The sequence below is a fragment of the Phyllobates terribilis genome, unplaced genomic scaffold, assembly GCF_046119375.1.
Source record: "Phyllobates terribilis strain yellow unplaced genomic scaffold, ASM4611937v1 Scaffold_9__5_contigs__length_417890890, whole genome shotgun sequence".
Taxonomy (NCBI): domain Eukaryota; kingdom Metazoa; phylum Chordata; class Amphibia; order Anura; family Dendrobatidae; genus Phyllobates; species Phyllobates terribilis.
The window spans coordinates 113,762,926-113,789,726 of record NW_027362769.1 but is presented as its reverse complement, the minus strand read 5'-3'; the positions used below and the strand labels follow the sequence as shown (position 1 = coordinate 113,789,726).

Genomic DNA, 26,801 nt, shown 5'->3' with positions numbered 1-26,801 from the left:
AAAATAAAATAAAGCATGAAAAAATATTGGGCACTAAAAATGCTGTTTTATATGTAAACTAAAGTAAACACAAAAAAGTGCACGTTTATTATCACCACATCCGTAACGACCCAAGCTATAAAAAAATAAACACGGCAAAAATGTTCAAAAGGTGTATACAAAAAAAATGGTATCACTAAAAATGTCACATTGAACAAAGAATGCGGCCCCCCAAATTCAAATTTTTTTATACCCAGCCGAGTTTGAGACCCCTGATCTATGGGGTATTGTCAAGAGGAATATGAGAGACACCAGACCCAACAATGCAGACGAGCTGAAGGCTGCTATCAAAGCAACCTGGGCTTCCATAACACCTCAGCAGTGCCACAGGCTGATCGCCTCCATGCCACATTGCCGCATTGATGCAGTAATTGATTAAAAAGGAGCCTGACCAAGTATTGAGGGCATTTACTGAACATACATTTCAGATTTTAAAATCCTTTTTCAAGCTGTTATAAAGTATTCTAATTTACTGAGATAATGACTTTTGTGTTTTCATTGGCTGTAAGCCATAATCATCAACATTAACAGAATTAAACACTTGAAATAGATCACTCTGTTTGTAATGACTCTATATAATATGAGTTTCACTTTTGTATTGAAGAACTGAAGTAAAATTAACTTTTTGATGATATTCTAATTTAGTGAGATGCACCTGTATATACACTACCGTTCAAAAGTTTGGGGTCACCCAGACAATTTTGTGTTTTCCATGAAAACTCATACTTTTATTTATCAAATGAGTTGTAAAAGGATTAGAAAATATAGTCCAGACATTGACAAGGTTAGAAATAATGATTTTTATTAGAAAGAATAATTTTCTCCTTCAAACTTTGCTTTGGTCACAGAATGCTCCTTTGCAGCAATTCCAGCATTGCAGACCTTTGGCATTCTAGCTGGTTATTTGCTGAGGTAATCTTGAGAAATTTCCCCCCATGCTTCCTGAAGCCCCTCACACAAGTTGGATTGGCTTGATGGGCACTTTTTGCGTACCATACGGTCAAGCTGCTCCCACAACAGCTCAATGGGGTTGAGATCTGGTGACTGCGCTGGCCACTCCATTACAGATAGAATACCAGCTGCCTGCTTCTTCCCTAAATATTTCTTGCATAATTTGGAGGTGTTTTTGGGTCATTGTCCTGTTGTAGGATGAAATTGGCTCCAATCAAGCGCTGTCCACAGGGTATGGCATGGCGGTGCAAAATGGAGTGATAGCCTTCCTTATTAAAAATCCCATTTACCTTGTACAAATCTCCCACTTTACCAGCACCAAAGCAACCCCAGACCATCACATTACCTCCACCATGCTTGACAGATGGCGTCCGGCACTCTTCCAGCATCTTTTCAGTTGTTTTGCGTCTCACAAATGTTCTTCTTTGTGACCCAAACACCTCAAACTTTGATTCGTCTGTCCATAAAACTTTTTTCCAATCTTCCTCTGTCCAATGTCTGTGTTCTTTTGCCCTTATTAATCTTTTCCTTTTATTAGCCAATCTCAGATATGGCTTTTTCTTTGCCACTTTGCCCTGAAGGCCAGCATCCCGGAGTCGCCTCTTCACTGTAGACGTTGACACTGGCGTTTTGCGTGTACTATTTAATGAAGCTGCCAGTTGAGAAGCTGTGAGGCGTCGATTTCTCAAACTAGAGACTAATGTACTTGTCTTGTTGCTCAGTTGTGCAGCGGGGCCTCCCACTTCTCTTTCTCCTCTGGTTAGAGCCTGTTTGTGCTCTCCTCTGAAGGGAGTAGTACACACCGTTGTAGGAAACCCTCAGTTTCTTGGCAATTTCTCTCATGGAATAGCCTTCATTTCTAAGGACAAGAATAGACTGTCGAGTTTCACATGAAAGTTCTCTTTTTCTGGCCATTTTGAGAGTTTCATAGAACAAACAAATGTAATGCTCCAGATTCTCAACTAGCTCAAAGGAAGGTCAATTTTATAGCTTCTCAAATCAACCAAACCGTTTTCAGCTGGGCTAACATACTTGTGCAAGGGTTTTCTAGGGTTTTCTAAACATCCATTAGCCTTCTTACACAGTTAGCAAACACAATGTACCATTAAAACACTGGAGTGTTGGTTGTTGGTAATGGGCCTCTATACACCTATGTAGATATTGCAATAAAAACAAGACGTTTGCAGCTAGAATAGTCATTTACCACATTAACAATGTATAGAGTGTATTTCTGATTCATTTAATGTTAGCTTCATTGAAAAAAAAAGTGCTTTTCTTTAAAAAATAATGAAATTTCTAAATGACCCCAAACGTTTGAACGGTAGTGCATGTGTATATATGTATATATTGTACGACGTACCCATAAGACTTACAGGGCCTATTTGCCTGAAAGGGGGTTTAATCTCATTAATGGCTGATTTGTCTAGCTCCTACCATTTCGCTCTGTACTAGTTTTTATAAGTGTCCACATCAATGTTTGGGTTAAGCTCTGAAGTCCCCTATATTATTTGTCTTCATATTCTACAGGCCCAACTACAGGTGGGAGGTGACGACCATCTAATGTATATGGGAGTGTCCTAACTTTCCCTGATGGTTGATTTCAGAGTAAAAGACAGACTGGGCATATTTGATTTCAATATGCCCGATCCTTTACTTGTCATTGGATATAAGCTACCACCAGAAATGTCTGGCAGCGGTTTATTTCTCTTTTCGCGTTCAAGACACATACACATTTGTCCAAACTTTGTGTGTATGGGTCATGGGTGAAAAGGAATAGTTTGGGCCGAACATCTATCCAAAGATGTAAGATACAAAAGGTGGATCGCCAGACTGTATTTGAATGTATAGGTGGACATGGTCAATAGACCACGTCACCATGACGTCAATACATGTGTGCAGTAGGATCAATGAGTATCCAAAATTATAATCCTTTTTTTGCAGAAATGGGTAGTAATGATGGTTAAAATGCACAGCCGTGCAGCTCCATCACCTGCCAGACCTGGGCGTGCGCACTCATAGGGACAGTGAGGGTAATGGTGCACAGACGTGCAGCTCCAGCACCAGCACCTGTCAGTAGGCCTGGGTGTGCACACACACACATAGGGACAGTGAGGGTAATGGTGCACAGACGTGCAGCTCCAGCACAATGACCTGTCAGTAGGCCTGGGTGTGTGCACACACAAACATAGGGACAGTGAGGGTAATGGTGCACAGACGTGCAGCTCCAGCACCTGTCAGTAGACCTGGGCATGTACACTCATAGGGAAAGTGAGGGTAATGATGAATCACAATTGGGATATTTGCACACAAAGCTCATCTTAGAAATGTTTGACACCTTCCTCATCACTCTCCATCCTCTCCTTCCCTCTCTTTTATCACCGACATGTTATATACAAATGCATGAATAAGCCAGCATGTGATTGGTAACTCTCTCTCTTCCCTTCTTTTTCCCCCATTCTTCATCTCCATCCACGTACATTTTGGTTTGCCATCCTTCTGGTTTTGTTTCCCGTTTTCTATTTATTTTTATCAACCCTTCATGTTAAACTTGCTTTGGAAACCTCTTAAGCAGTCCAACCCCTGCGAATAGTAACAGAGGATACGTGTCTGTTTCACTATTTAGTCCCTCCGCCAACGTCTCCTTCCTCTAAGTCTGTGAGCACGCCAAGCGAAGCTGGAAGCCAGGACTCTGGTGATGGGACGACTGGAGCCAGGTGAGCTCTTATACCCTTTATACAGTTTTGCAGTCATTTTACTTTTTGTTATGTTTTTTTTTTTCGGTTTGTTAAAAAAAAAAAAAAAAAATCTCAAAAAATCTCATGAATATTTGTTGTTAGCGCAGTATTACATTTCCGTAATATTGCAATTATTTCTCACAATTTCTCCAGGCCATTAGGGTATGTTCACATGTTGCATTTCTGTTTTTTCCTGCAGCAAAAAAAAAATAGCAGCGTACAATACATGTGTTATTGTCACGTTATTTTCATGTGCGTTTTTTATCCATTTATTTTAATGGGTGAAGCAACAAAAAATCCTGAAAGAATTGACATGCTGTGTATTGGCAGAAGCACAGCAGGGCTCAAAATATTCCCGGAAAAAAAAAACAAAAAAACGCAGTGTGTGCACGAGATTTCAGAAATCCTATTGATTTATGCTGGTACTGTAAAACACAAAAGCGCTGCTTAAAATATGCAGTAAAAATGTCACGTGTGAACATACCCTTACTAGCTTGGGTTTATCAGAGGCAGGACATTGCTCAGTGGGAGGCTGTGAGCTTCATCCCACAATTTTTCCTTATTACAGCTGGGTTTTTGCACTTTATTTAGTGGGTACACCAGGAAAGATTCTAGACTATATAGATTATAATCCATAGACTATAGCGCCATCTATTTAAGAAAGATGTCATAAGACGTATGCTTCAAATGGAGGCCGCCATATCCAAAGAGTGAGAGGCCACAGTCCTTTTATTATTCCCATTTTCATAAATGGTGCTAGTAGTGGTAAATATGAGCGATTTTGCAATTTACTGCTTAATAGAATTTTCTTCCATTCTTCAGATACTAACAGACCACAGCAAGAAACATGCACAGTGCTTACAAGCCCTCTCTTCTAGTGAGCTTGTAAGCACTCTTTTGTAGCTGGCCAGGATCGCTGGAGTGCACTGTTAGCCAGCTTTAGCGCAGTGCTTACAAGCTAGATAGCAGAGGTGGTCGGTCTCCTAGGTAATGAGCCTTAAAATGTTAATATTTCAAGAACAGCTGCAAGTTTCAGTAAGCCGTAAATTGCAAAAGTAGTTATTTTTTTACGACCACTATCCGTCAATATTCATCTGTGAAGATGGAAATAACCCTTTAATGGCGTATATTTTGAACAGACAAAAATCACCTGATATGAACAGGACCTTATAGATCCGTTGATCATCATGTAATATGTTGATGAGCCAGGAGAAACAAAAAGATAAACTGGGGCTCTTCCTAGTAAGGACTGCCATCAAATATCAATGGTGGCAGATATAAATGGAGTGTAAATTAGGAGAGTCATACAGCTACAGGATATATGTCACTTTTCTTCTCATGCACGGTACTAAGGGAGAACACCGTTCTGCCTTGGCTATTGCCTACCTGGCTAGGGGGAGATTGAGGAGGCCTCTGGGACCATGAAAGGTGCATGCAGGACACAAGTCTGGTTCTAAATTAAATCCGCTCATTTTGACCATTGGATGTTTTAGTTCAGTCGATGCGAATGGCTGACCCCTTACATTAGTCTCGGTAGCTGTAGTTTTGTTGCAAATCCAGTGTAAGGAATGGCCAACGTCTCGAAGGACTGACTTAAGATGTTGGTCATGGTATAGACTCCATGAAGAAGTCCGGAGATCACAATGACTCCTTTTATATCTCTGTAGGCAATTGACCTCTGCTTATTCTTCTAGCTTTATCTTGTGGGCACTGGCCTTTTATAATCGAGGTACCTTCCATTGTTTCCAAGCGCAGACTGTACTTGGCCGACTAGTAGCGCAAACGTCCGCCATGTCTTGCGTAGGTTTCACGCTGGACATGGACGAGACTTTCTTGCAGGATGTATCAGTGGAAGATACCTGTTGGTTATCGGTCTTACATTTAGACCCCTTGACGCTTACTAACCTCTTGCATGTGCTTGTTTTGCAGTTCCAGACCCGCAGTTACCAAGAAGTAAAGCATATTCCTTTTCCCTGTTTTTAACGTTTTAATTACTATTGTGCATTTGTTTTCGAAACTGTATTACTGTAGTGAAGGGAAGAGGTTTCTCCCGCACCGCATCGGGAATTGTGACGCTGTGTCGATAGGTGCCCGGCTGCACCTGTGCACGATACCCGCCAACCTGTCGATGAAACGTTATCAGCATTCTGTATGCAGAAGTGATCGGTACTGGAGAAACCCTTTAAATTATTCCCTGCTAGGATCGACGTTAACATGTTCTCGCTAAGAGGGGAAAACGTTTCTGTAGGTCTTGCCGCATAAATGGTGCAGACATATGGAAATTGCTGCAAGATTTCCCACAAATCTGCTGCAAAATTTAGCGTGACTAATATGCATATTTGGATTGCAAACCTACAACTTACATTGACATGCTGTGCACGCACAATTTAGGTCATTTTCTGGAAAAAAAAAAATCGACCGCATCTCTTCACGTCTCATCTACGTGGCTATTACTTTGTTTCTGCAGTTTTTCTATGGGAAAATGCACACTGGAAATGTGCAGCATTGCTGTCCTGGGTGGTTGCACCCTTCAAGGGCATTTTTACTTGCATTAATGTTACAATCATGCAGCTCGGTTATCACCTCGACAGCAAATGTATTTTTGGTGGTGGGGGGGTGGGTATAAAGCACAAACACGTAGTATTTGATATCTAGTGCATACTCGGAAGTCTGGTGTAAAACCAAAATGAGGGTGATCTATGATGGTGTAAGTGACCAGCCAAAGGTGCAGTTTTTGCAAAATCCCTTTTTTGCTCAATGGAGACGAGTATTGAATATTGGCTCGGTTCAAGGGGCTTGTGTTTAATGTTCACCCCTCAACCACATGGAGGACTTGAAAGCAAGCAACCGACGACCTCCACCGCAGATCTTGGAGGGGTTAAGCAGTTTTGCCCAGTCCTGCAGGCCCACTGAATTTATATTAGACGTATGCTGGGTTTCACATGGATTGACACATCGGTGCCTAAGGCTGTGGTTAACCTATAATTGCAGCCGTGTCACATCTTGGAAACACTATCAGTACCACATCCCAGTGGAAATGCAGATTGTTTCCTTACCAAAGAGCCGATGTGTTAGCCGTCTTCCTGCAGCAATAGCACCATTTCCTGCACATGTTTTCTGCTGTGGGCAATGTTACAAGATACCGATCATTCACACCCAACATGTTAGACGTCCTGCTCAGGATCACAAGCCGTGGAAGGATCACATCTCCGACTGGATGAGAAACAGATTAACAGGTTCTGTGCGGAGCAGACATGATCACGTTAGAGGACATCACGGGGGAGATTCCCAATTATGCTTTGGTTTATTAATCTGCTGTTTCATGTGCCGGGAAAAAAAAATGCGTTTGGGTGAATTGCACTAAATCGGACCCGAATTGTTTCTTGATCCGATCACTGACTGCAATGCTTGGACTGGACACGAGCATGACAACATCATAGAAATATATGAAGCTGTCCCGCACTGATCGGGAGACCCGTGGCCAGTCCATGTGTTACGGTCCATGCTCGGACTAAGATCCACGAACATTTACATGAGCCCTAATACATTGGGTACATTTTGGACAGTCCTAAAACTGTAAGCTACTAGTATTCCTGCACATTGTAGGTGTTGATCAGCACCAAAATGTTATGGCTTTAGCAATAATCTGTCAAGGAGACTCATCTACTTTTCATTGTACTTTAAAAAAAAAAAGAGAGAAAAGTCGTCAATATTTGTGTGTATATATGAATTGCACCATGAATTGTGACTTATAGCCGAAAAAGTGGCTTGCTTAAAAAAAAAAAAAAAAAATGTTGTCAGGAGCTGATTCAGCTGTGCTGCTGAAAACTAATAATTCAGTGCACACAGAACGATCCGTTACCGATTGTCCTGTGCACATCATTAGCCAGCCTGGCTAAATAGGCTAGTAAACGACTGCCAATAGACTGAACTTACTCACTTAATGCCGGGCGATCGTCCTTTGTACACCAGTTTTGAGCACATTTACATGACTGTTTTTATGGAACGTGTAGGGCTCACGATCGGCAGCTTGTTTATACCACACAATCCCGATAATGGTGTAGGGTAAATGTACCGCTAGTTGCTGTTGTATGCTTCAAGTAGAATGGACAATACGCTGAGAAAACAGACCTTGTTCTTTATAGCGATCAAGAAGAATCGGAAGTGATGTTTTAACAATAATGTTTTTAGACATATTTTCCAATCCTGACACAATTTTAAAGAAACACCGGTGGAAAAACAATATTGGGATGGTCTCACACACATTGGGGCAGATTTTCTAAAACTGTCTAAGGGTGCGTGACCACAATGTTTTAGCCAGGTATATTCTGCCTGGAAAATGCCTGAAAAAGAGGTTGAAAAAAAAAAAAAAGAATGAACAAACGCCCGGCAATGTGAAGATAATTTGCAGTGCATATGCTCCATTGACATATCTTTAGACTGTCTGTTCTGTGTTTGCACCATCTATTAGTAGGCTTACTTTGTCCCAGAAATGTGCACCTATATTTTAGAACATTTATGGTGTCATAGTGGTTCTTTCCTCTTCGTCTTTCTTGTGAAGCTTTCTCCCTTTTTTTTTTTTTTTTGGTACAGTCCTTTTTTTTTTTTTTTCTGGTCAGTGGACCAAGGGAAGTGCCATGCATGTTAATGACTGTCTGACAATCGTCTCACCAACAGCCGTCACTCCCATACACGAGCGCTCACATCGGCCTGTGGCTTATCTCTGGGAGAACAATGCGATCGGCAGTCTCCGAAATCGGATATGTCTGATCAACATCTCTCCCGACCATCAGTCAGCCGGTGCCCTCATACACATTAGAACAGGGATGTCAAATTCAAACAAAGAGGGACAAAATTAAAAGCTTGGATAAAGTCGCGGGCCAACCAGTATACAGAATAATGGGCCCCACAAAGTCCTCCATAATTCTCCATACAGAGTAATGGGCCCCGCGTGGCCCTCCCTGCAGAGTAATGGGCCCCGCGTGGCCCTCCCTGCAGAGTAATGGGCCCCGCGTGGCCCTCCCTGCAGAGTAATGGGCCCCGCGTGGCCCTCCCTGCAGAGTAATGGGCCCCGCGTGGCCCTCCCTGCAGAGTAATGGGCCCCGCGTGGCCCTCCCTGCAGAGTAATGGGCCCCGCGTGGCCCTCCCTGCAGAGTAATGGGCCCCGCGTGGCCCTCCCTGCAGAGTAATGGCCCTCCCTGCAGAGTAATGGCCCTCCCTGCAGAGTAATGGGCCCCGCGTGGCCCTCCCTGCAGAGTAATGGGCCCCGCGTGGCCCTCCCTGCAGAGTAATGGCCCTCCCTGCAGAGTAATGGGCCCCGCGTGGCCCTCCCTGCAGAGTAATGGGCCCCGCGTGGCCCTCCCTGCAGAGTAATGGGCCCCGCGTGGCCCTCCCTGCAGAGTAATGGCCCTCCCTGCAGAGTAATGGGCCCCGCATGGCCCTCCCTGCAGAGTAATGGGCCCCGCATGGCCCTCCCTGCAGAGTAATGGGCCCCGCATGGCCCTCCCTGCAGAGTAATGGGCCTCCCTGCAGAGTAATGGGCCCCGCATGGCCCTCCCTGCAGAGTAATGGCCCTCCCTGCAGAGTAATGGGCCCCGCATGGCCCTCCCTGCAGAGTAATGGGCCCCGCATGGCCCTCCCTGCAGAGTAATGGCCCTCCCTGCAGAGTAATGGGCCCCGCATGGCCCTCCCTGCAGAGTAATGGGCCCCGCATGGCCCTCCCTGCAGAGTAATGGGCCCCGCATGGCCCTCCCTGCAGAGTAATGGGCCCCGCATGGCCCTCCCTGCAGAGTAATGGGCCCCGCATGGCCCTCCCTGCAGAGTAATGGGCCCCGCATGGCCCTCCCTGCAGACTAGCTAGATTTGGCCTACGGGCCAGAGTTTGACATGTATACTTTAAAAGTTCTGCAAAACTTGTCGATATCGGAGGGTTCGGCCAACATTAGTCCAATATGTATGGGGGCCTTAAAACATGAGTGGTTCAAGCGTGTAACGGCACTTTTTATTTTTTTGTGCAACTTGATCCAAAATTTTAATATTATTTAGCATAGTTCATCCCGCCTAGAGTTTTTTTCTTAATTTTTTGGTTTGTCAAAATGCTTGTTTATTTCTTGATGCAGTTTTTGTGAGTCAAAGTTGTTATATACTTTCCACTCTCTTTTTAATCTACTTCTGGCTCTGACTGCAACGTTTATCCAATATATTCACTGTTTTGAGGAGAAGTTCCCACGTAGCGAAATGCTGTATATTTATTGCTGCATATTTGCTTGCGGAAAATCCGCTGCCATTTACATTGCCGGCATAGTGCATAATATTTAAAAAAAATATCTGCATCTGAAATTGACATGATGCTCCGGATAGCCATGTGAATTTCATTTTTTGCAATGTTGCACCTCGGGTTGCGGGAAGTTCAATAAGAAATTTTATCACGACATCAGACTGAAATGATGCTTTGTAAGACGCTCTTATTTCCAGGGAGTCAGTGCTGAAGATTGTGTTTGATGCTTCTTCTCCAACCTTTACTTTTTACGTCAGCAATAGCCCCATTAAATTGGTGGTAAGTGACCTCTACAGGGGAGCGCGCTGACGTCTGGTGACAGCACTTACTGCACACCAGACATGCTGGATCTAAAGTGATAATGCTTTGTCCTATTATTTTTAAGATGCGTTGCTCATGTTGTATTAGATCCTTTTGCAATTCGTACTGGTATTTAGTTAGTATTTTTTAATAATCGAATATCTACTTTACAGCCTGTGACGTATTAGCACGCACCAGGCTGTAACCCCCTATTCAGCGCGGGCTCTGGAGCTGAGCCCACACTGAACCGGGCACATGTCAGCTGATTCTTACAGCTGACATGTGCCCGCAACAGCCGCGGGTGGAATCGCGATCCACCCGCAGCTGTTAACATGTTAAATGCCGCTGTCAATCTCTGACAGCGGCATTGAACATCGCTGCGCCAGAAGCGCGTCACTTACCCCGCCCATTGGTGACCCCGTCACGTGATCGCGGGTCACCGATGCGTGGGCATGACAACCCTGGGTCTGCAGCAGACTCCAGTGGTTGTCATGAGCTGATCGCTATGAGCGCCACCTAGTGGTCGGCGCTCATAGCACAGGACCATTTCTGCTACATAGAGGTGATCTGCTCATCGCCTCTATGTAGCAGAGGCAATCAGACAAGTGCTGCTTCTAGTCTCCTAGACTATAGAAGCAAGCAAAAAGTGAAAAAAAAAAAAAAAGTTTTTAAAAATATATAAAAAAAAATATATATATATAAAAGTTTAAATCACCCCCCTTTTGCCTCATTCAAAATAAAATAATAAAAAATAAACCTCACATATTTGGTATCACCGCGTTCAGAATTGCCCGATTTATCAATATAAAAAAAGAATTAATCTGATCAGTAAACGGCGTAACGAGAAAAAAATTCTAAACGCCAGAATTAAGTTTTTTGGTCGCAGCAACATTGCAATAACGGGCGATCAAAACATTGGATCTATCCCAAAATGGTATCAATAAAAACTTCAGCTTGGCGCTCAAAAAATAAGCCCTCACCCGGCCCCAGATCCCGAAAAATGGAGACTCTACGGGTCTTGGAAAATGGCGCCATTTTTCTAAAAAAAAAAATGAGCAAACTTTGGAATTTTTTTTCACCTCTGGTGTCTACGAACTCGTAATGACGTGAAGAATAATAATGGCAGGTCAGTTTTAGTATTCAGTGAACGTGGTAGAAAAAATTTTAAAAAAACATCTGTGGTATTGCACTTTTTTTGCAATTTCACCGCACTTGTAATTTTTTTCCCGTTTTCCCGTACACAATATGGTAAAACCAGTAATGTCGTTCAAAAGTACAACTCGTCCCGCAAAAATAAGCCTTCACACGGCCATATTGCCGAAAAAAATAAAAACGCTATGGCTCTGGGAACAAGGGGAGCAAAAAATGAAAATGCAAAAACGGAAAATCCCAGGGTTGCGAAGGGGATATTTTACAATTTATGAAATGCATTTTTTTTTTTTATAGGAGGAAATTATCGTCACTAATTGCATGATTGAATATCCCTATCTTACATGCACTAACTACTGTATGATATTTTGGTATCTGTCTTATTTGCACTAGTTTTTAACCCTTTTGTTGTGTTTGCTTAACTAATTTCTGACCTCTTCTGCTAACGCTGCGTGGTTGTGTGGCAACCAATCAGGACTCTGCACTGGGACACTGATCCGTCCGTTCTTCAGCTCCACTCTGACTCCGATCTGGGGTACTGCAACCATTTATTTATTATTACTACATTCTACCTGTTGTGTAATCTATAGAGCAGTCATGCCGTAGTATAATGTTGTGGATGCTAGTCGTAATGTTGTGGATGCTAGTCGTAATGTGATTTTTTTTTTTTTTCTTTTTTTTTTTTTGCCCTGCAAATTATTTTTATATCGAAATTTCATTTAACTATGATGGCTTGGGGTAGCCGAGGTTCGTAGGAGTTGATAACAAGATGCTTCCAAGGCCTAATAAGGGTTGACAAGGGGTAGTTGGGTGCACTGAATTATTATTATTATTGGTATATTATTTACTAAAATATTTTTTATTATGTCGATTATGAACATCTATAGACGTGGTCCCTTGAAGTTGGGCATGGCCAAAGTTACACAAGTGGATTTCCCTCCTCGAGAGACCGTAACCTATACAAAGGAGACCCAGACGCCAGTCGTCACCCATGAAAATGAAGGTAAATGTGTTATATTACCTGTTAAGATGTAAACAATTGTGAATATTTAGATGTATGGTATATTTTGTTATGGTTTTAATCACGTGGGCGCAGTATTTGACATTAGACACTTGACATGAACACCGGCATATTATCAGATGAGGGAGGGGGTGGAGGAGAGGGCAATGGTGAGACATGCAATGCTTCTCCGTCTCCTCCGCAGCACTAGCAGGGAGTGGTGATGGCCGTGACCAAGTCTGTGCTACCGTGAGTAAATCTAGTACATAACCTTGTGAAGGAGATGGAGAACTACACAACAGAAAGTTTTTATGTAGTTCTTAAATGTTCACTGTCGTTGCCTAACTTTGCATAAATCAATGGTTCACGCAAATATTTTTATATATTTTTTTTGGAGTCACTTCTTCCTGAACGCAACATTCTCTCTTGGAAAAACTGCTAAAATCTATCTTGGTCAAACCAAAATGGACCGCCGGCTCACCGATTAATTTAGCTTGTAACTGCCTATTGAAGTCTACAGAGAGGGCAGGTACAGAGTGAAAGATGGAGGCACTGACACAAACATTGTTCTGCTTTCTAGTAAGTGTTTTATCTCACCCCAGCACTGGATTCACAGCTACATTGCTCAGTACTGCTGTAGATTCTCCACCATGCCGCTGCTTCTTCTGATCATATGCTATACAGAGACAATAGAGTGGGAATCCCTCATGTCTGTGTGTGCTGTTTATGGGAGACATCATAGCAGCTAGTCTCCACCCACTAGCTCAGAGACCACTGAAAATTAGAAATAGACCCTGTAGAGGGAAAACACTGATGAAAGTGCATGATACAAGTCATCTAATGGCCAAAAAGTGTTATTCCTCATCTAAACATACAACAGGTTATTCTGAACAGTCACCTGAAACGCCAGGTTAAGGTTAGTTCTACACCGTGTTGCTTTTTGTTACCTACTGGATTTTACCCTCTCAAGGTAATGTTTTGCAAATGGTAATAAGACCACAGTAGGCAATCACTAACAAGAATGATGACTTGTTGTAATGAGACAAAGTCAAATAATATCTGTATGATGGGTATACATTCATTCTCCTGAATCTGGTGGTGTTTTTCTTTTGTTCCTGCGCCTCTCTGTTCTTGATCTATGGTCCCCTTTTCCCTTAGATGTAAATCTAGTCTATTTATCCAAGGGGGCGTTGTCCTCTGCCACATAGAGTTGAGGATCAAGCATCCTTGACTAACAAGTATAGATTTACATACAGGGAAGAGAAGGCGGGCCATATCTCATCAGCCAAGGGCGAGTGATTCTCAAAAAGACACTCAGAGAAGAGTTAAGGATCACGCCCCCTTGGCTAACAAGACTAGATTTGAAAAAAGGGAACAGGAGGCCGTATCCTGGGAACGGAGAGGCGCAGGAACAAAAGAAGAACACCTCCAGATTCAGGAGAACCAGGTAAAAATATGTATTATAAGTGGATGGTTAAAGCACTACTTAGATTATGCTGATGGGAAGGTAAGGAGGGGGGTATCCTTATGGCATAATTTCTCTACAAAAAGACAGTATGTACCGCTCTGCAGGATATAGGAAAAAGGCTGTAAAATAACATGTAATGTCACATGTGACAGAATCCACACATTATATATGTATGTATTCATTTGCTTTAAAAGCTGTTAAGCTCTGAAGAGATGAAATGATTGAATGCCAGGGTTCAGAGACATCTCTTAAGAAACGGCGCTGGTGAAAAAAGCTCTGCTGAAATAAATGAACCCCTCCTTTTTTTTTTTTTTTTTTTCCCCTCCTTTTTACTCTTAGATGAATCTGTAAATAACAGATTGACAGACACCTGAAATTGTCCTGACGGTAATCAGCTCCGATGTTGAGATTAGTCCAAGCGCTGCACCACACAAAAAAAATAAATATGTAGACTTCATACAACACTCACAAGTCTGTAGCGGGGTTACACCGACGGTATAGAGATGGTCACAAAATCCCTTATTTATTCCCCGTCTGAGCTTCATAATAATAATGTTTATTTATATAATGCTTGGCTCCCGCGGGGAATCTGAAATGATTCACCGTTACCAGTAAAATTCTGATACGCTATAAAGAACACACAATATCCAGGAGATAAAAGCTCGCCGCGTGGCATTCACAGGAGATAAAAGCTCGCCGCGTGGCATTCACAGGAGATAAAAGCTCGCCGCGTGGCATTCACAGGAGATAAAAGCTCGCCGCGTGGCATTCACAGGAGATAAAAGCTCTCCGCGTGGCATTCACAGGAGATAAAAGCTTGCCGCGTGGCATTCGCAGGAGATAAAAGCTTGCCGCGTGGCATTCGCAGGAGATAAAAGCTTGCCGCGTGGCATTCGCAGGAGATAAAAGCGTGCCGCGTGGCATTCGCAGGAGATAAAAGCTCGCCACTTGGCATTCACAGGAGATAAAAGCTCTCCGCGTGCCATTCACAGGAGATAATGGCTCGTCTCGTGGCATTCACAGGAGATAAAAGCTCGCCGCGTGGCATTCACAGGAGATAAAAGCTCGCCGCGTGGCATTCACAGGAGATAAAAGCTCGCCGCGTGGCATTCACAGGAGATAAAAGCTCGCCGCGTGGCATTCGCAGGCGATAAAAGCTTGCCGCGTGGCATTCGCAAGCGATCAAAGCTTGCCGCGTGGCATTCGCAGGCGATAAAAGCTTGCCGCGTGGCATTCGCAGGAGATAAAAGCTTGCCGCTTAGCATTCGCAGGCGATAAAAGCTTGCCGCTTAGCATTCGCAGGCGATAAAAGCTTGCCGCGTGGCATTCGGAGGAGATAAAAGCTTGCCGCGTGGCATTCGGAGGAGATAAAAGCTTGCCGCGTGGCATTCGCAGGAGATAAAAGCTTGCCGCGTGGCATTCGCAGGAGATAAAAGCTTGCCGCGTGGCATTCGCAGGAGATAAAAGCTTGCCGCGTGGCATTCGCAGGAGATAAAAGCTTGCCGCGTGGCATTCGCAGGAGATAAAAGCTTGCCGCGTGGCATTCGCAGGAGATAAGCTTGCCGCGTGGCATTCGCAGGCGATAAAAGCTTGCCGCGTGGCATTCGCAGGAGATAAAAGCTTGCCGCGTAGCATTCGCAGGCGATAAAAGCTTGCCGCGTGGCATTCACAGGAGATAAAAGCTTGCCACGTGGCATTTGCAGGAGATAAAAGCTCACCACGTGGCATTTAGAGGAGCTTCTTAGTTTCAGAGACTTGGGTTTGCGCCTTCATACTTATTCAAAGGCAGATTAGGGCAAGAACAATAACCAATGCCTCAAATATTCTTACCATGCTCTCTACCAGTTGTACATGGAGAGAGACTTTAAGATTAGCGCCCCTTTATATTGGGGGGTCTACGCACATTTCATCTTTTTATTCCATAGGATATATACATCGGGACTAATCCCCGACATCCAAATAAAGGCCTCCACGTATGCCAATGTATTGATGTATATTGGCACACATCAGCCATGGCAGAACTAAGTGTTATACATGTTTTGCTGTCTCTCTCTCTCTGTATAGGAAAACATACTACAATATACTTTTCTATACTATGTGAAGAAATAAAAAAAAAACAGATTTAAGCATTCACTGGGGGAATGGAGACTTATGGACATGGAAACCCGGGAAAATAAATGTGAACAGGGCATTTGAATGCAGTCTATTGGTCCCAGTCATTGGCTGCTGTAGGCTCAGGAGACAGATGGACTGTCGTGGAATTACTGAATACAGGTCCATAATGTTTCTCTCTAAACTGTGAGATCAGTATGTACATTTTCACTGTGTGCGTTAAATTATTGCTGGGCTGTGACACTATTGGTTTCTGGGTGCATTTTCCCTGTGTTGAGACATCATCCCTCTACTGTGACATTGCCGGGTGCATTATCTCTGTACTGTGACATTGCCGGGTGCATTAGCTCTGTACTGTGACATTGCCGGGTGCATTATCTCTGTACTGTGACATTGCCGGGTGCATTAGCTCTGTACTGTGACATTGCCGGGTGCATTAGCTCTGTACTGTGACATTGCCGGGTGCATTAGCTCTGTACTGTGACATTGCCGGGTGCATTAGCTCTGTACTGTGACATTGCCGGGTGCATTAGCTCTGTACTGTGACATTGCCGGGTGCATTAGCTCTGTACTGTGACATTGCCGGGTGCATTAGCTCTGTACTGTGACATTGCCGGGTGCATTATCTCTGTACTGTGACATTGCTGGGTGCATTATCTCTGTACTGTGACATTGCTGGGTGCATTATCTCTGTACTGTGACATTGCTGGGTGCATTATCTCTGTACTGTGACATTGCCGGGTGCATTATCTCTGTACTGTGACATTGCTGGGTGCATTATCTCTGTACTGTGACATTGCTGGGTGCATTATCTCTGTACTGTGACATTGCTGGGTGCATTATCTCTGTACTGTGACATTGCTGGGTGCATTAGCTCTGTACTGTGACATTGCCGGGTGCATTAGCTCTGTACTGTGACATTGCCGGGTGCATTATCTCTGTACTGTGACATTGCTGGGTGCATTATCTCTGTACTGTGACATTGCTGGGTGCATTATCTCTGTACTGTGACATTGCCGGGTGCATTATCTCTGTACTGTGACATTGCTGGGTGCATTATCTCTGTACTGTGACATTGCTGGGTGCATTATCTCTGTACTGTGACATTGCTGGGTGCATTAGCTCTGTACTGTGACATTGCCGGGTGCATTAGCTCTGTACTGTGACATTGCTGGGTGCATTAGCTCTGTACTGTGACATTGCCGGGTGTATTAGCTCTGTACTGTGACATTGCCGGGTGCATTAGCTCTGTACTGTGACATTGCCGGGTGCATTAGCTCTGTACTGTGACATTGCCGGGTGCATTAGCTCTGTACTGTGACATTGCCGGGTGCATTAGCTCTGTACTGTGACATTGCCGGGTGCATTAGCTCTGTACTGTGACATTGCCGGGTGCATTAGCTCTGTACTGTGACATTGCCGGGTGCATTAGCTCTGTACTGTGACATTGCCGGGTGCATTAGCTCTGTACTGTGACATTGCCGGGTGCATTAGCTCTGTACTGTGACATTGCTGGGTGCATTATCTCTGTACTGTGACATTGCTGGGTGCATTAGCTCTGTACTGTGACATTGCCGGGTGTATTAGCTCTGTACTGTGACATTGCCGGGTGCATTAGCTCTGTACTGTGACATTGGCGGGTGCATTATCTCTGTACTGTGACATTGGCGGGTGCATTAGCTCTGTACTGTGACATTGGCGGGTGCATTAGCTCTGTACTGTGACATTGGCGGGTGCATTATCTCTGTACTGTGACATTGCTGGGTGCATTAGCTCTGTACTGTGACATTGCCGGGTGTATTAGCTCTGTACTGTGACATTGCCGGGTGCATTAGCTCTGTACTGTGACATTGGCGGGTGCATTAGCTCTGTACTGTGACATTGCCGGGTGCATTAGCTCTGTACTGTGACATTGCCGGGTGCATTATCTTTGTACTGTGACATTGGCGGGTGCATTAGCTCTGTACTGTGACATTGGCGGGTGCATTATCTCTATACTGTGACATTGCTGGGAGCATTATCTCTGTACTGTGACATTGCCGGGTGCATTAGCTCTGTACTGTGACATTGCCGGGTGCATTAGCTCTGTACTGTGACATTGGCGGGTGCATTAGCTCTATACTGTGACATTGCCGGGTGCATTAGCTCTGTACTGTGACATTGCCGGGTGCATTAGCTCTGTACTGTGACATTGCCGGGTGCATTAGCTCTGTACTGTGTCATTGCCGGGTGCATTAGCTCTGTACTGTGACATTGCCGGGTGCATTAGCTCTGTACTGTGACATTGCCGGGTGCATTAGCTCTGTACTGTGACATTGCCGGGTGCATTAGCTCTGTACTGTGACATTGCCGGGTGCATTAGCTCTGTACTGTGACATTGCCGGGTGCATTAGCTCTGTACTGTGACATTGCCGGGTGCATTAGCTCTGTACTGTGACATTGCCGGGTGCATTAGCTCTGTACTGTGACATTGCCGGGTGCATTAGCTCTGTACTGTGACATTGCCGGGTGCATTAGCTCTGTACTGTGACATTGCCGGGTGCATTAGCTCTGTACTGTGACATTGCCGGGTGCATTAGCTCTGTACTGTGACATTGTCGGGTGCATTATCTTTGTACTGTGACATTGCCGGGTGCATTAGCTCTGTACTGTGACATTGCCGGGTGCATTAGCTCTGTACTGTGACATTGCCGGGTGTATTAGCTCTGTACTGTGATATTGCCGGGTGCATTATCTTTGTACTGTGACATTGCCGGGTGCATTAGCTCTGTACTGTGACATTGCCGGGTGTATTAGCTCTGTACTGTGACATTGCCGGGTGCATTATCTTTGTACTGTGACATTGCCGGGTGCATTATCTTTGTACTGTGACATTGCTGGGTGCATTATCTCTGTACTGTGACATTGCCGGGTGCATTAGTAACACTTGTATTTAGGAAATGTAATCCTTTTCTTCCTTTATTGAGGAGGCACAGCATGTGGGACCCGGGACTCCAGTATCATGTAGAGATATGGGGTTGCTTTGGTTTTCAGCTCAGTATGTATGCAGTGCACATGTTGCATTAGCTCATATTGCAGAAAGATGTATTACTGGACTAACCTGCGTTCGTTAGCTGATCGCCAGATCAGATTTTTTGCTTTCATTTTTTAATACATGACAATGGCTTGTCTTTTTTTCTATTTAGACCAGATTTGTAGCTCAAATAGTCTACATGTTAAATGTGTACGTCAGACATATCCATGGGGCACAATTTAGGCCTTATTCAGAAATCTCGTACGTAAAAAAAAAAAAAAAAGTCCTTTGAGATAATATATGCCACTACACCTTTATTCTGCAGTATGGAATAATACAATATGCTGCATTATATCATACAGAAATTATACTGCATGCTTTGCTTTTATTTTTAGCTAAAACCAAGTAAATACTGTAATCAGCGTGAAGCACATGAATACTGCCCTTAAGTGCATACCTTATTAAAGAGGTTCTCTAAGAATGTAATTGGCCTCCTTCATGTAACTCAAACGGCAGCCTGTCGTAGTCACATGTCAGGACGGACTGCAAGCAGAAGAAACACTGCTTCTGAGACCTGCTGCTCAACTGTCAGAGAAGCTGTATCGTAAGCTCACATACAGGAGCTGCCAGAGAAGGGCTGTGATCGGAAAATAAATACATTTTCTCATCGACTGACTGCTTATGGAGGAAATTTCTTTGTTCTTAGTCAGCCGAGGAGAAGATTTATTGCTTCTCCTGTCACAGCCCTTCTCTGGCAGCTCTCTGGTAAGTGTGCTTACGATAAAGCTCCTCTGTCAGTTGAGACACAGGTCTTTGGAGCTGGGTTTGTTCAAACACGTGACTAAAATGTGCTGTCGTTTAAAATATGTGATGGGGGCCACTTTATTACAGTCTTGGAGTACCCCTTTAAAGAGACACTTGGCACACCATCATTGAGGGAAGCTCCGTATATGCTTTTACATCTCACTGTGATAATACCGTAGGTTACCGTACGATAACACATTAACTCCCCCAGATGACATTATCTTTGTATGCCCCCTGTTTCCCATCATTTATTTCTTATTTTAATAGAGGGCTCTTGTTAATTGAGCTCAATTTTCCCATTAAGCTTTTGTTTTAAAAGAATTAATCTAAATTCCGACTCCGAACATGTAAAGCGTCCGCGCTTGACACGTGTAAAGACTAGGTTATCACTGGGAATGCTGACCTGCAGATTTATATTTTTTGACATGCAAGACACGCGGTAAATATACATATTTTAAAGCAATCGCTTGCGCGCCTGGCTGTCTCCTCCGATCCCCTCCTTCATGGGGCATGCCCAAAATCTTAAAATGAAATCCTGTTCGAAAATCTTTGATACGAAGACACCTTGAGCTTAACAAAAGGCACCCATTTCACAGATGATTTAACTTTGATTAACCTGCTCCGCGGCAAAAGATTATTCAGACAACTGGAATTTTACTCTATAGTGTTATTGCCGGCTGCAGCCTAATTTCCAGAGCTGTTTTTCTTTCCATCTCACCAAAATACATCACAATTTTGATGTTATCTCCAAGTAAAAATTCACCGGTTCATTAAACGAGGCTTTAGCATCTATTGACAAGAGGTTTGTCATCGCTTAAGGCAACCGCTACTTTTCTGCCATTTTTTACTATACTGTGTGTAACCTTAGCTCTCCTGTCAGGAAAAGCATGGAGTTAACCACTTAGGAGACGGCAATGAATATTCATTGATCCATTGACGTGACATCCAGGGTCTTAACAGCTTGGAAGTTCAAGCAAAGTTGTTTTTTTTTTTTTATTCCTTTGTTTTATGTTTTTTATTATGCACTGCACTTTACCAGCTGTAAATGAATGAAAAATAACTGGAGGGGGAATACATCATTTTAAAAGGTAGGAGAAAATGGTCATGCATAAATGCATTACGAATCCGTGACATACATTCTTGTACTATCAGATCCCCGAGACAGATCATGGAATAATTACTCGGTTTACCAGTTTGAGTTGTGTTTTTTTTTTTTCTTCTATTGGCTACAGAAGATTCTGTAACACTTGTAATCAATGATGTTCTGTCTACAGTACTTCTTCCATCACGCTAGTACCTCTGTAGATCATCAATACATATTCTTTATGGTACAGACGGACTATTCATTTAGAGTATGTTCGCATTGAGTTTTGGGTTTGTTTTGGCTAAAAAATCACTTCCAAAAATACATACTTTTTTCTCTTTTTTTAATGTAGAGGTTGTTTTTAATGCACTTTTTATACCTTGAGTGTTTTTTTTTTGTTTGTTTCTGCTTCTGTGGTTTCAGTGGTCAAATTTGTAGATTTTTTTTTTCCCCAAGCAAAAACTCAAGATTTGACATGTTGCTCCTTTTTACACACTACATAAAAAAGCACTATATGCAAGGTTTCCTTTTTTAATAAATGGGAAGCGTATATAAAGTATGTGCATATGGCGTCTTTTGGACGACACCATGCATACTCGAGGAGTAAGGCGAAAACTCTTAAGGAAAAAGCAAGCTGTTTTCCTGAAGCATCTTCTTTGATGTTCTCACCATTATTTTATTTATTTATTTTTTTAATAATTTAAACTTTAAATTGCAAGCTGCTTCCAAGCAAAAGTCACCCTAAGAATGAACGTGCTACTTCTTTTATCCGCTTTTGAAGCCTCAAGCGGTTAAGAGGTGACAAAAGATGGGACAGCAAGCCATTTTTTTTTTTATGGCTGTTCATTTTTTGTAGCTTTTTTTTTCAGTACTCTTTTAGGCGGGTTGCAGGTGGTTTCCGCATGAATTAAAGAGTTTTTAATGGAAATTTAAGTTTGATTTTTTTTTCCTTTTCCCATGAAGTGCTTTTAAAGAAGTTTTTTTGTTTTTTTTTTAATATATAAATGTTCCCACTTAATGTTTTGCAACCCTTTGATTTGACAGTGTCAAGTTTGGAACATATTCCACAAGGAATCATTCGACAAGAAGTGTCATGTCTTTTTCTGAACAGAGATTTCATTAAAAAATAACATTCAGACTCTCTGCAGTCACCACTAGATGGTGCTCCAAAGTGCAATGTGTAGACAGTATGCATTTAGCTCCTCTGCTCCCTCTAATGGATATCCCAGGTATGAAGGCCATGTGTTTGTTTTTTTTTCTTTTTTTTTCTTCTTTTACATGCATGTTTATGCAGGGAATTTAGAGCGCTCTGTCAGAAATAAAGAAGCTCCAGCCATTACCACGATATAGTAGGAAATTAATCAACATAGAGTTTTGAAGCTATTTAGATTTAATAAACATGATGGTACACACTCACTGACACACATATACATAATTGTTTATCAGAGAAGTCTTTACCAATCATTGTTGTGTGCATATGACTAAAGTGGACTGATGGAAATTCTTACCATCAGGCATAGCGGATCTATAACTCACTTTAAAGTCATTACTGATTAATCTTCTGATGTTCACCAGAATGAACGATTTTTCACTTAGAAAACCAATTTAGTTTTTGCCTATTTAGTGAAAAATATTGCATTTCTAGTCTGATGGGGGCAACTTATCCCATGTATGTTCAGTATTAAAGGGGTTGTATGGGCACTTCCATTCCCAAACACATCAGACTAGCTGAACCCACGGAGTATCTAGTTTATAAAGTAGGTCTGCGTGCATGCATCCACCTTGTTATATATATATATTTCACTTGACCTAGTAGGTGTGAATTCTTTTGCACATTTATCCCTTAAAATTTATTTTTTTATTTTGCCTTACCTTACAGTTAAACCCTACAAAGGTAGCTGTCCACCGTAAAGAGCACCTGTCACCACTCCTGACATGTCAATCTTAATAAATGTCCACTCTCCCCAGTCCTGCAAGCTCGCTGCCTCGGGGTAACTCTGGACTCTGACCTCTTCTTCAAACCACATATCCAAGCCCTTTCCACTTCCTACCGACTCCAACTCAAAAATATCTCCCGGATCCGCACTTTCCTCAACCACAAATCTGGAAAAACCCTAGTGCACGCCCTTCATCATCTCCCACCTCAACTACTGCAACCTCCTGCTCTGTGGCCTCCCCTCTAACACTCTCACACCCCTCCAATCTATCCTAAACTGTGCTGCCCGACTAATCCACCTGTCCCCCTGCTGTTCCCCCGGCTTCTCCTCTCTGTCAATCCCTTCACTGGCTCCACATTGCCCAGAGACTCCAGTTCAAAATCCTAACCATGGCATACAAAGCCATCCACAACCTGTCTCCTCCATACATCTGATACCTAGTCTCCCGGTACCCACCTGCACGCAACCTCCGATCCTCACAAGATCTTCTTCTCTACTCCTCTCTTATCTCCTCTTCCCACAATCGCATACAATATTTCTCACATGCATGCTCCCTGCTCTGGAACTCTGTACCCCAACACATCAGACTCTCACCTACCGGGGAAACCTTCAACCCACCTCTTCCGACAAGCCTACAACCTGCGGGTAACCTTTGTTCCCCCATACTGCTGCACGACCAGCTCTACCCTCACCTACTGTGTCCTCACTCATCCATTGTAGACTGTGAGCCCTCGCTTGCAGGGTCCTCTCTCCTCCTGTACTAGTTTGCCATTGCGTTTTTGGCAAGGATTTTTGTAATTGTTTTTGCTATGTATACCCCCTTTTTCACATGTACAGCACCATGGAATAAATGACGCTATAATAATTACTCCTATTCCCCATAACACAAGAATTCTGGAGCATCTTTTCTTACGTCTCTATGCACTATTGGTTCTCTATCATTCTTCCTAGAAATTTGAATAAACTGACACCTGGGTGTTACCAGTTGTGGGCGTGTCCCATCATGTTCTGAATTTGCCCCATCAATGCTGTCTGCATTGGAACACACCCCTTTCACAAGGGGAATAGTGGCACCCAGTTGTCCATTTCATATCTTTCCAGGAGGAATAACGGAGAAACTGTACATTGCAGAATTTTAAAGGGCCATGATCAGTAGAAACCACCCTCCGTCCTAAGCCGTCTATATGGGCATGTAGGTCATAAGAAGCTGAATAAAATAATACCTTGATATCTGCGATCCAATGTCTTATTCCAGAGTACAGTAATTCACATTTTTCTTAATATGTAAATGAGCTGTTAAGATCTCTATGGGCCGGACATAGATCTCCCTGAGAATCTTAGAACTTAATTGAATTAAAGGCGGCATTACCAAGGTGAGACATGTAGATCTGGAGAGCAGACTGTCAGTCATTACGAGTCTCACGCTGGTATCACCCCCTTTCATTTAAAATAAGCCCTGGAGGCTGTTTCTCCTGGAGATCTATGTCCGGCCCATAGATCTTAACATCTCATTTACATATTGAGAAGAAAACTTGGATTTCTCAGGACAAGACATCAGATTGCAGATATCAAGGTGTCGTTTTGTTCAGCTTCCTATGATCTGATGGCTTAGGAGGGTTAATCCTACCGACCGATTACCTTTAAGAAAAGATTCACCAGATTGCCTGTTGACTAAATTTTAGTATTTAGTAAAATGGACTTGTCAGGAGAGTTCACATTTTTTAAAATACTTTTTAATCATTGCCCTATGATCATTTTTGCATTTTTTTTAAAGGGGGTTGTCCCAAGGGATAGCGCTGCATCTAGGGATGACTGTAACATATAAATATGAGTTAAACTTCCCTCATACAGCATTGAGGCAAAAGCTGCCTTTCTTCATGTATCCGGCCAGTTAATCCATCTTTATAAGTGGCCTCCCTGTCCACACTAGTGATGAATGGATCTCTGATGTCTCATGGTTTATTTTATGTGTTTATTATGGAATACAAGTCATAGATATAAATTATTATTATGATGATAAATTGATTTAATATGATTTTTTTTATTCAGTCCAATCTCCCTTAAAATTGCAATTTCTCCTTAGCACCCCCCCACCACATCACTATCTAAGAGAAGCAGTATGCTGAGATACGGAGTGTTGTTTGGGGAGATCCTTACACCAGAGAGCTTGTGATCACTGATTAGAAATTGTAGAACAGTTGGCTTCTGTTTCTTTTCAGTATGGTCTTTCTATGGTTCTAGGGGTGGACTACTATTTGTGCTACCTGTGTTAGCCACTTAGGGGTCCAGGAGGGATCCACCTCCAAAGCTGCAAGCAGCTTAAATCACAGACACATAGAGGAATGCATTATAATGAACTATTGTCCATACAGTTCTTGCTCGGGGCCCTCTTCTTCCTGTGTCCTCCCTTGTATGGTTGTATAGGCTTTTAACTATCTTTTTCTAGTGTTAGTCCTGGTTAGAGATGGGTGAATAGACTTCTGGACCAGTTCTGGTGGCCAGACCTGTAATCTGTGGTTGTTAGGTGGAAGCCCTGATGGCATCCCCAGCTCTTCTTTTGATTAGCTGGCCTATTGAAATGCACACAAGAAGTGACACCAGGCCTGCTAATCAGAAGAAGACCCACAGATGCCGGCAGCTAGGAGGTGGTTTGCAGGGTTCACAGAATACTGACCTGACCACTAGAGCCTTTTGTGTAAAATATATATATATATATATATATATATATATATAGATAGATAGATAGAGATGGCTGTAAGCACAACCCACCACACTGATGTCCTGCACTGACGGCTGTCAGTCAGTGTGTCGGGGCTTACAGCTGCCTCAATGTATCCGGAGCGGTGGCTGAAGCCGCACCTCTGACTGACTGAAAGCCTGTAACTGCTGGGAGCAATAATGTTAATTTTCTCCCGGTAGCTGTGCTTTCAGTGGTGGACGCTCTGCTTTGTCACGCTATTTAACCTGCAGGTTAAACCCACATCTTGCAGGTTAATGGTGATCAGAGACATGACCAGTTTCCTTTAAGCTGCTTAAGCAGTTCACTTTTAAAGGCTATACTGTAATCAATGTAAAAGAGGTCATACATATTCAGACAACATGGCTACTTTCTCCTATAGACAACGCCAAACCTGTCCATACCTGGTATTGCAGCTAAATTTAATTGTAGTAATTCACACGATTGGTAATTTGGGGAGGGGGGGGGAGCCGCCATGTTTTTCTTACCCTGTACTTTAAAAAAAAAAAAAAATGGTACCGAGCTACCTGGAAGGGATTGCATCTTTCATCCACAGACCTGTTATCTAATTCCTTTTCCATTGAATGACCTGCTTTTCTGTGTTTCCTTTTCTTATTTCTTAGTAGTACTTAAATGCATTTATTTTATTTTTTTCCAGTGTGGACCGCTACATACTTAAAGATATGATGGGTCACATTTGGAAGCAAGGTCAAGTTTTTATTTTTTTTTAAGGTGCTCTATACACTATTAAAACAATTCTTAATGATTTTAGCTTAAAAGTTAGGTTTTAGTTTGGAACGCTGAACTAATAGTAATGAGATGTGATGTAATTTCATCGTTCTGCTGGAAAAAAAGTAAATATATAATATATGCAAAGTGCATCCATTAACTACATCTCATTCTTCTGCACAAAGGGTTATTCCTCCATACCTTGTCCTTGTCCCTTATCTCTCACCTCCTCCCTTACCGCCATCTCTTTTTCCACTCCCGTGATTATTTTGCCCCCTTTAAAAAAAAAAAAACCTTTCTCTCTTTTTTTTTTTTTTTTTTTTTTTTTTTTTTCCCTTTCCAAGAAGCACAAAAGCACTAACTGGCATGCTTTGTAAAAAAGTGTCAGTGTGTTACTGAGTGCAGATCAGTGCGATTTCTTTGAAGCGCTCTTTCCCCTTTGCACCACCGCCTCCTCAGCGGGGTC

The 26,801-nt window shown here is 42.9% G+C and overlaps 1 protein-coding gene across 11 annotated transcripts in view; it reads left to right on the top strand.

Moving 5' to 3' along the window:
* DYNC1I2 (dynein cytoplasmic 1 intermediate chain 2) overlaps window positions 1–26,801 on the top strand; it is a 114,682-nt gene that overhangs the window by 32,239 nt on the left and 55,642 nt on the right. For 3 of the 11 annotated variants that reach the window (XM_073646951.1, XM_073646950.1, XM_073646952.1), the window contains exons 5-8: window positions 3,560–3,704; window positions 5,655–5,678; window positions 11,927–11,986; window positions 12,339–12,454. In XM_073646951.1, coding sequence (XP_073503052.1) covers window positions 3,560–3,704; window positions 5,655–5,678; window positions 11,927–11,986; window positions 12,339–12,454 — 345 coding nt within the window. The remainder of the gene's footprint in view (window positions 1–3,559; window positions 3,705–5,654; window positions 5,679–11,926; window positions 11,987–12,338; window positions 12,455–26,801) is intronic. The other 8 variants (XM_073646956.1, XM_073646953.1, XM_073646957.1 and 5 more) reach the window with 8 other exon arrangements.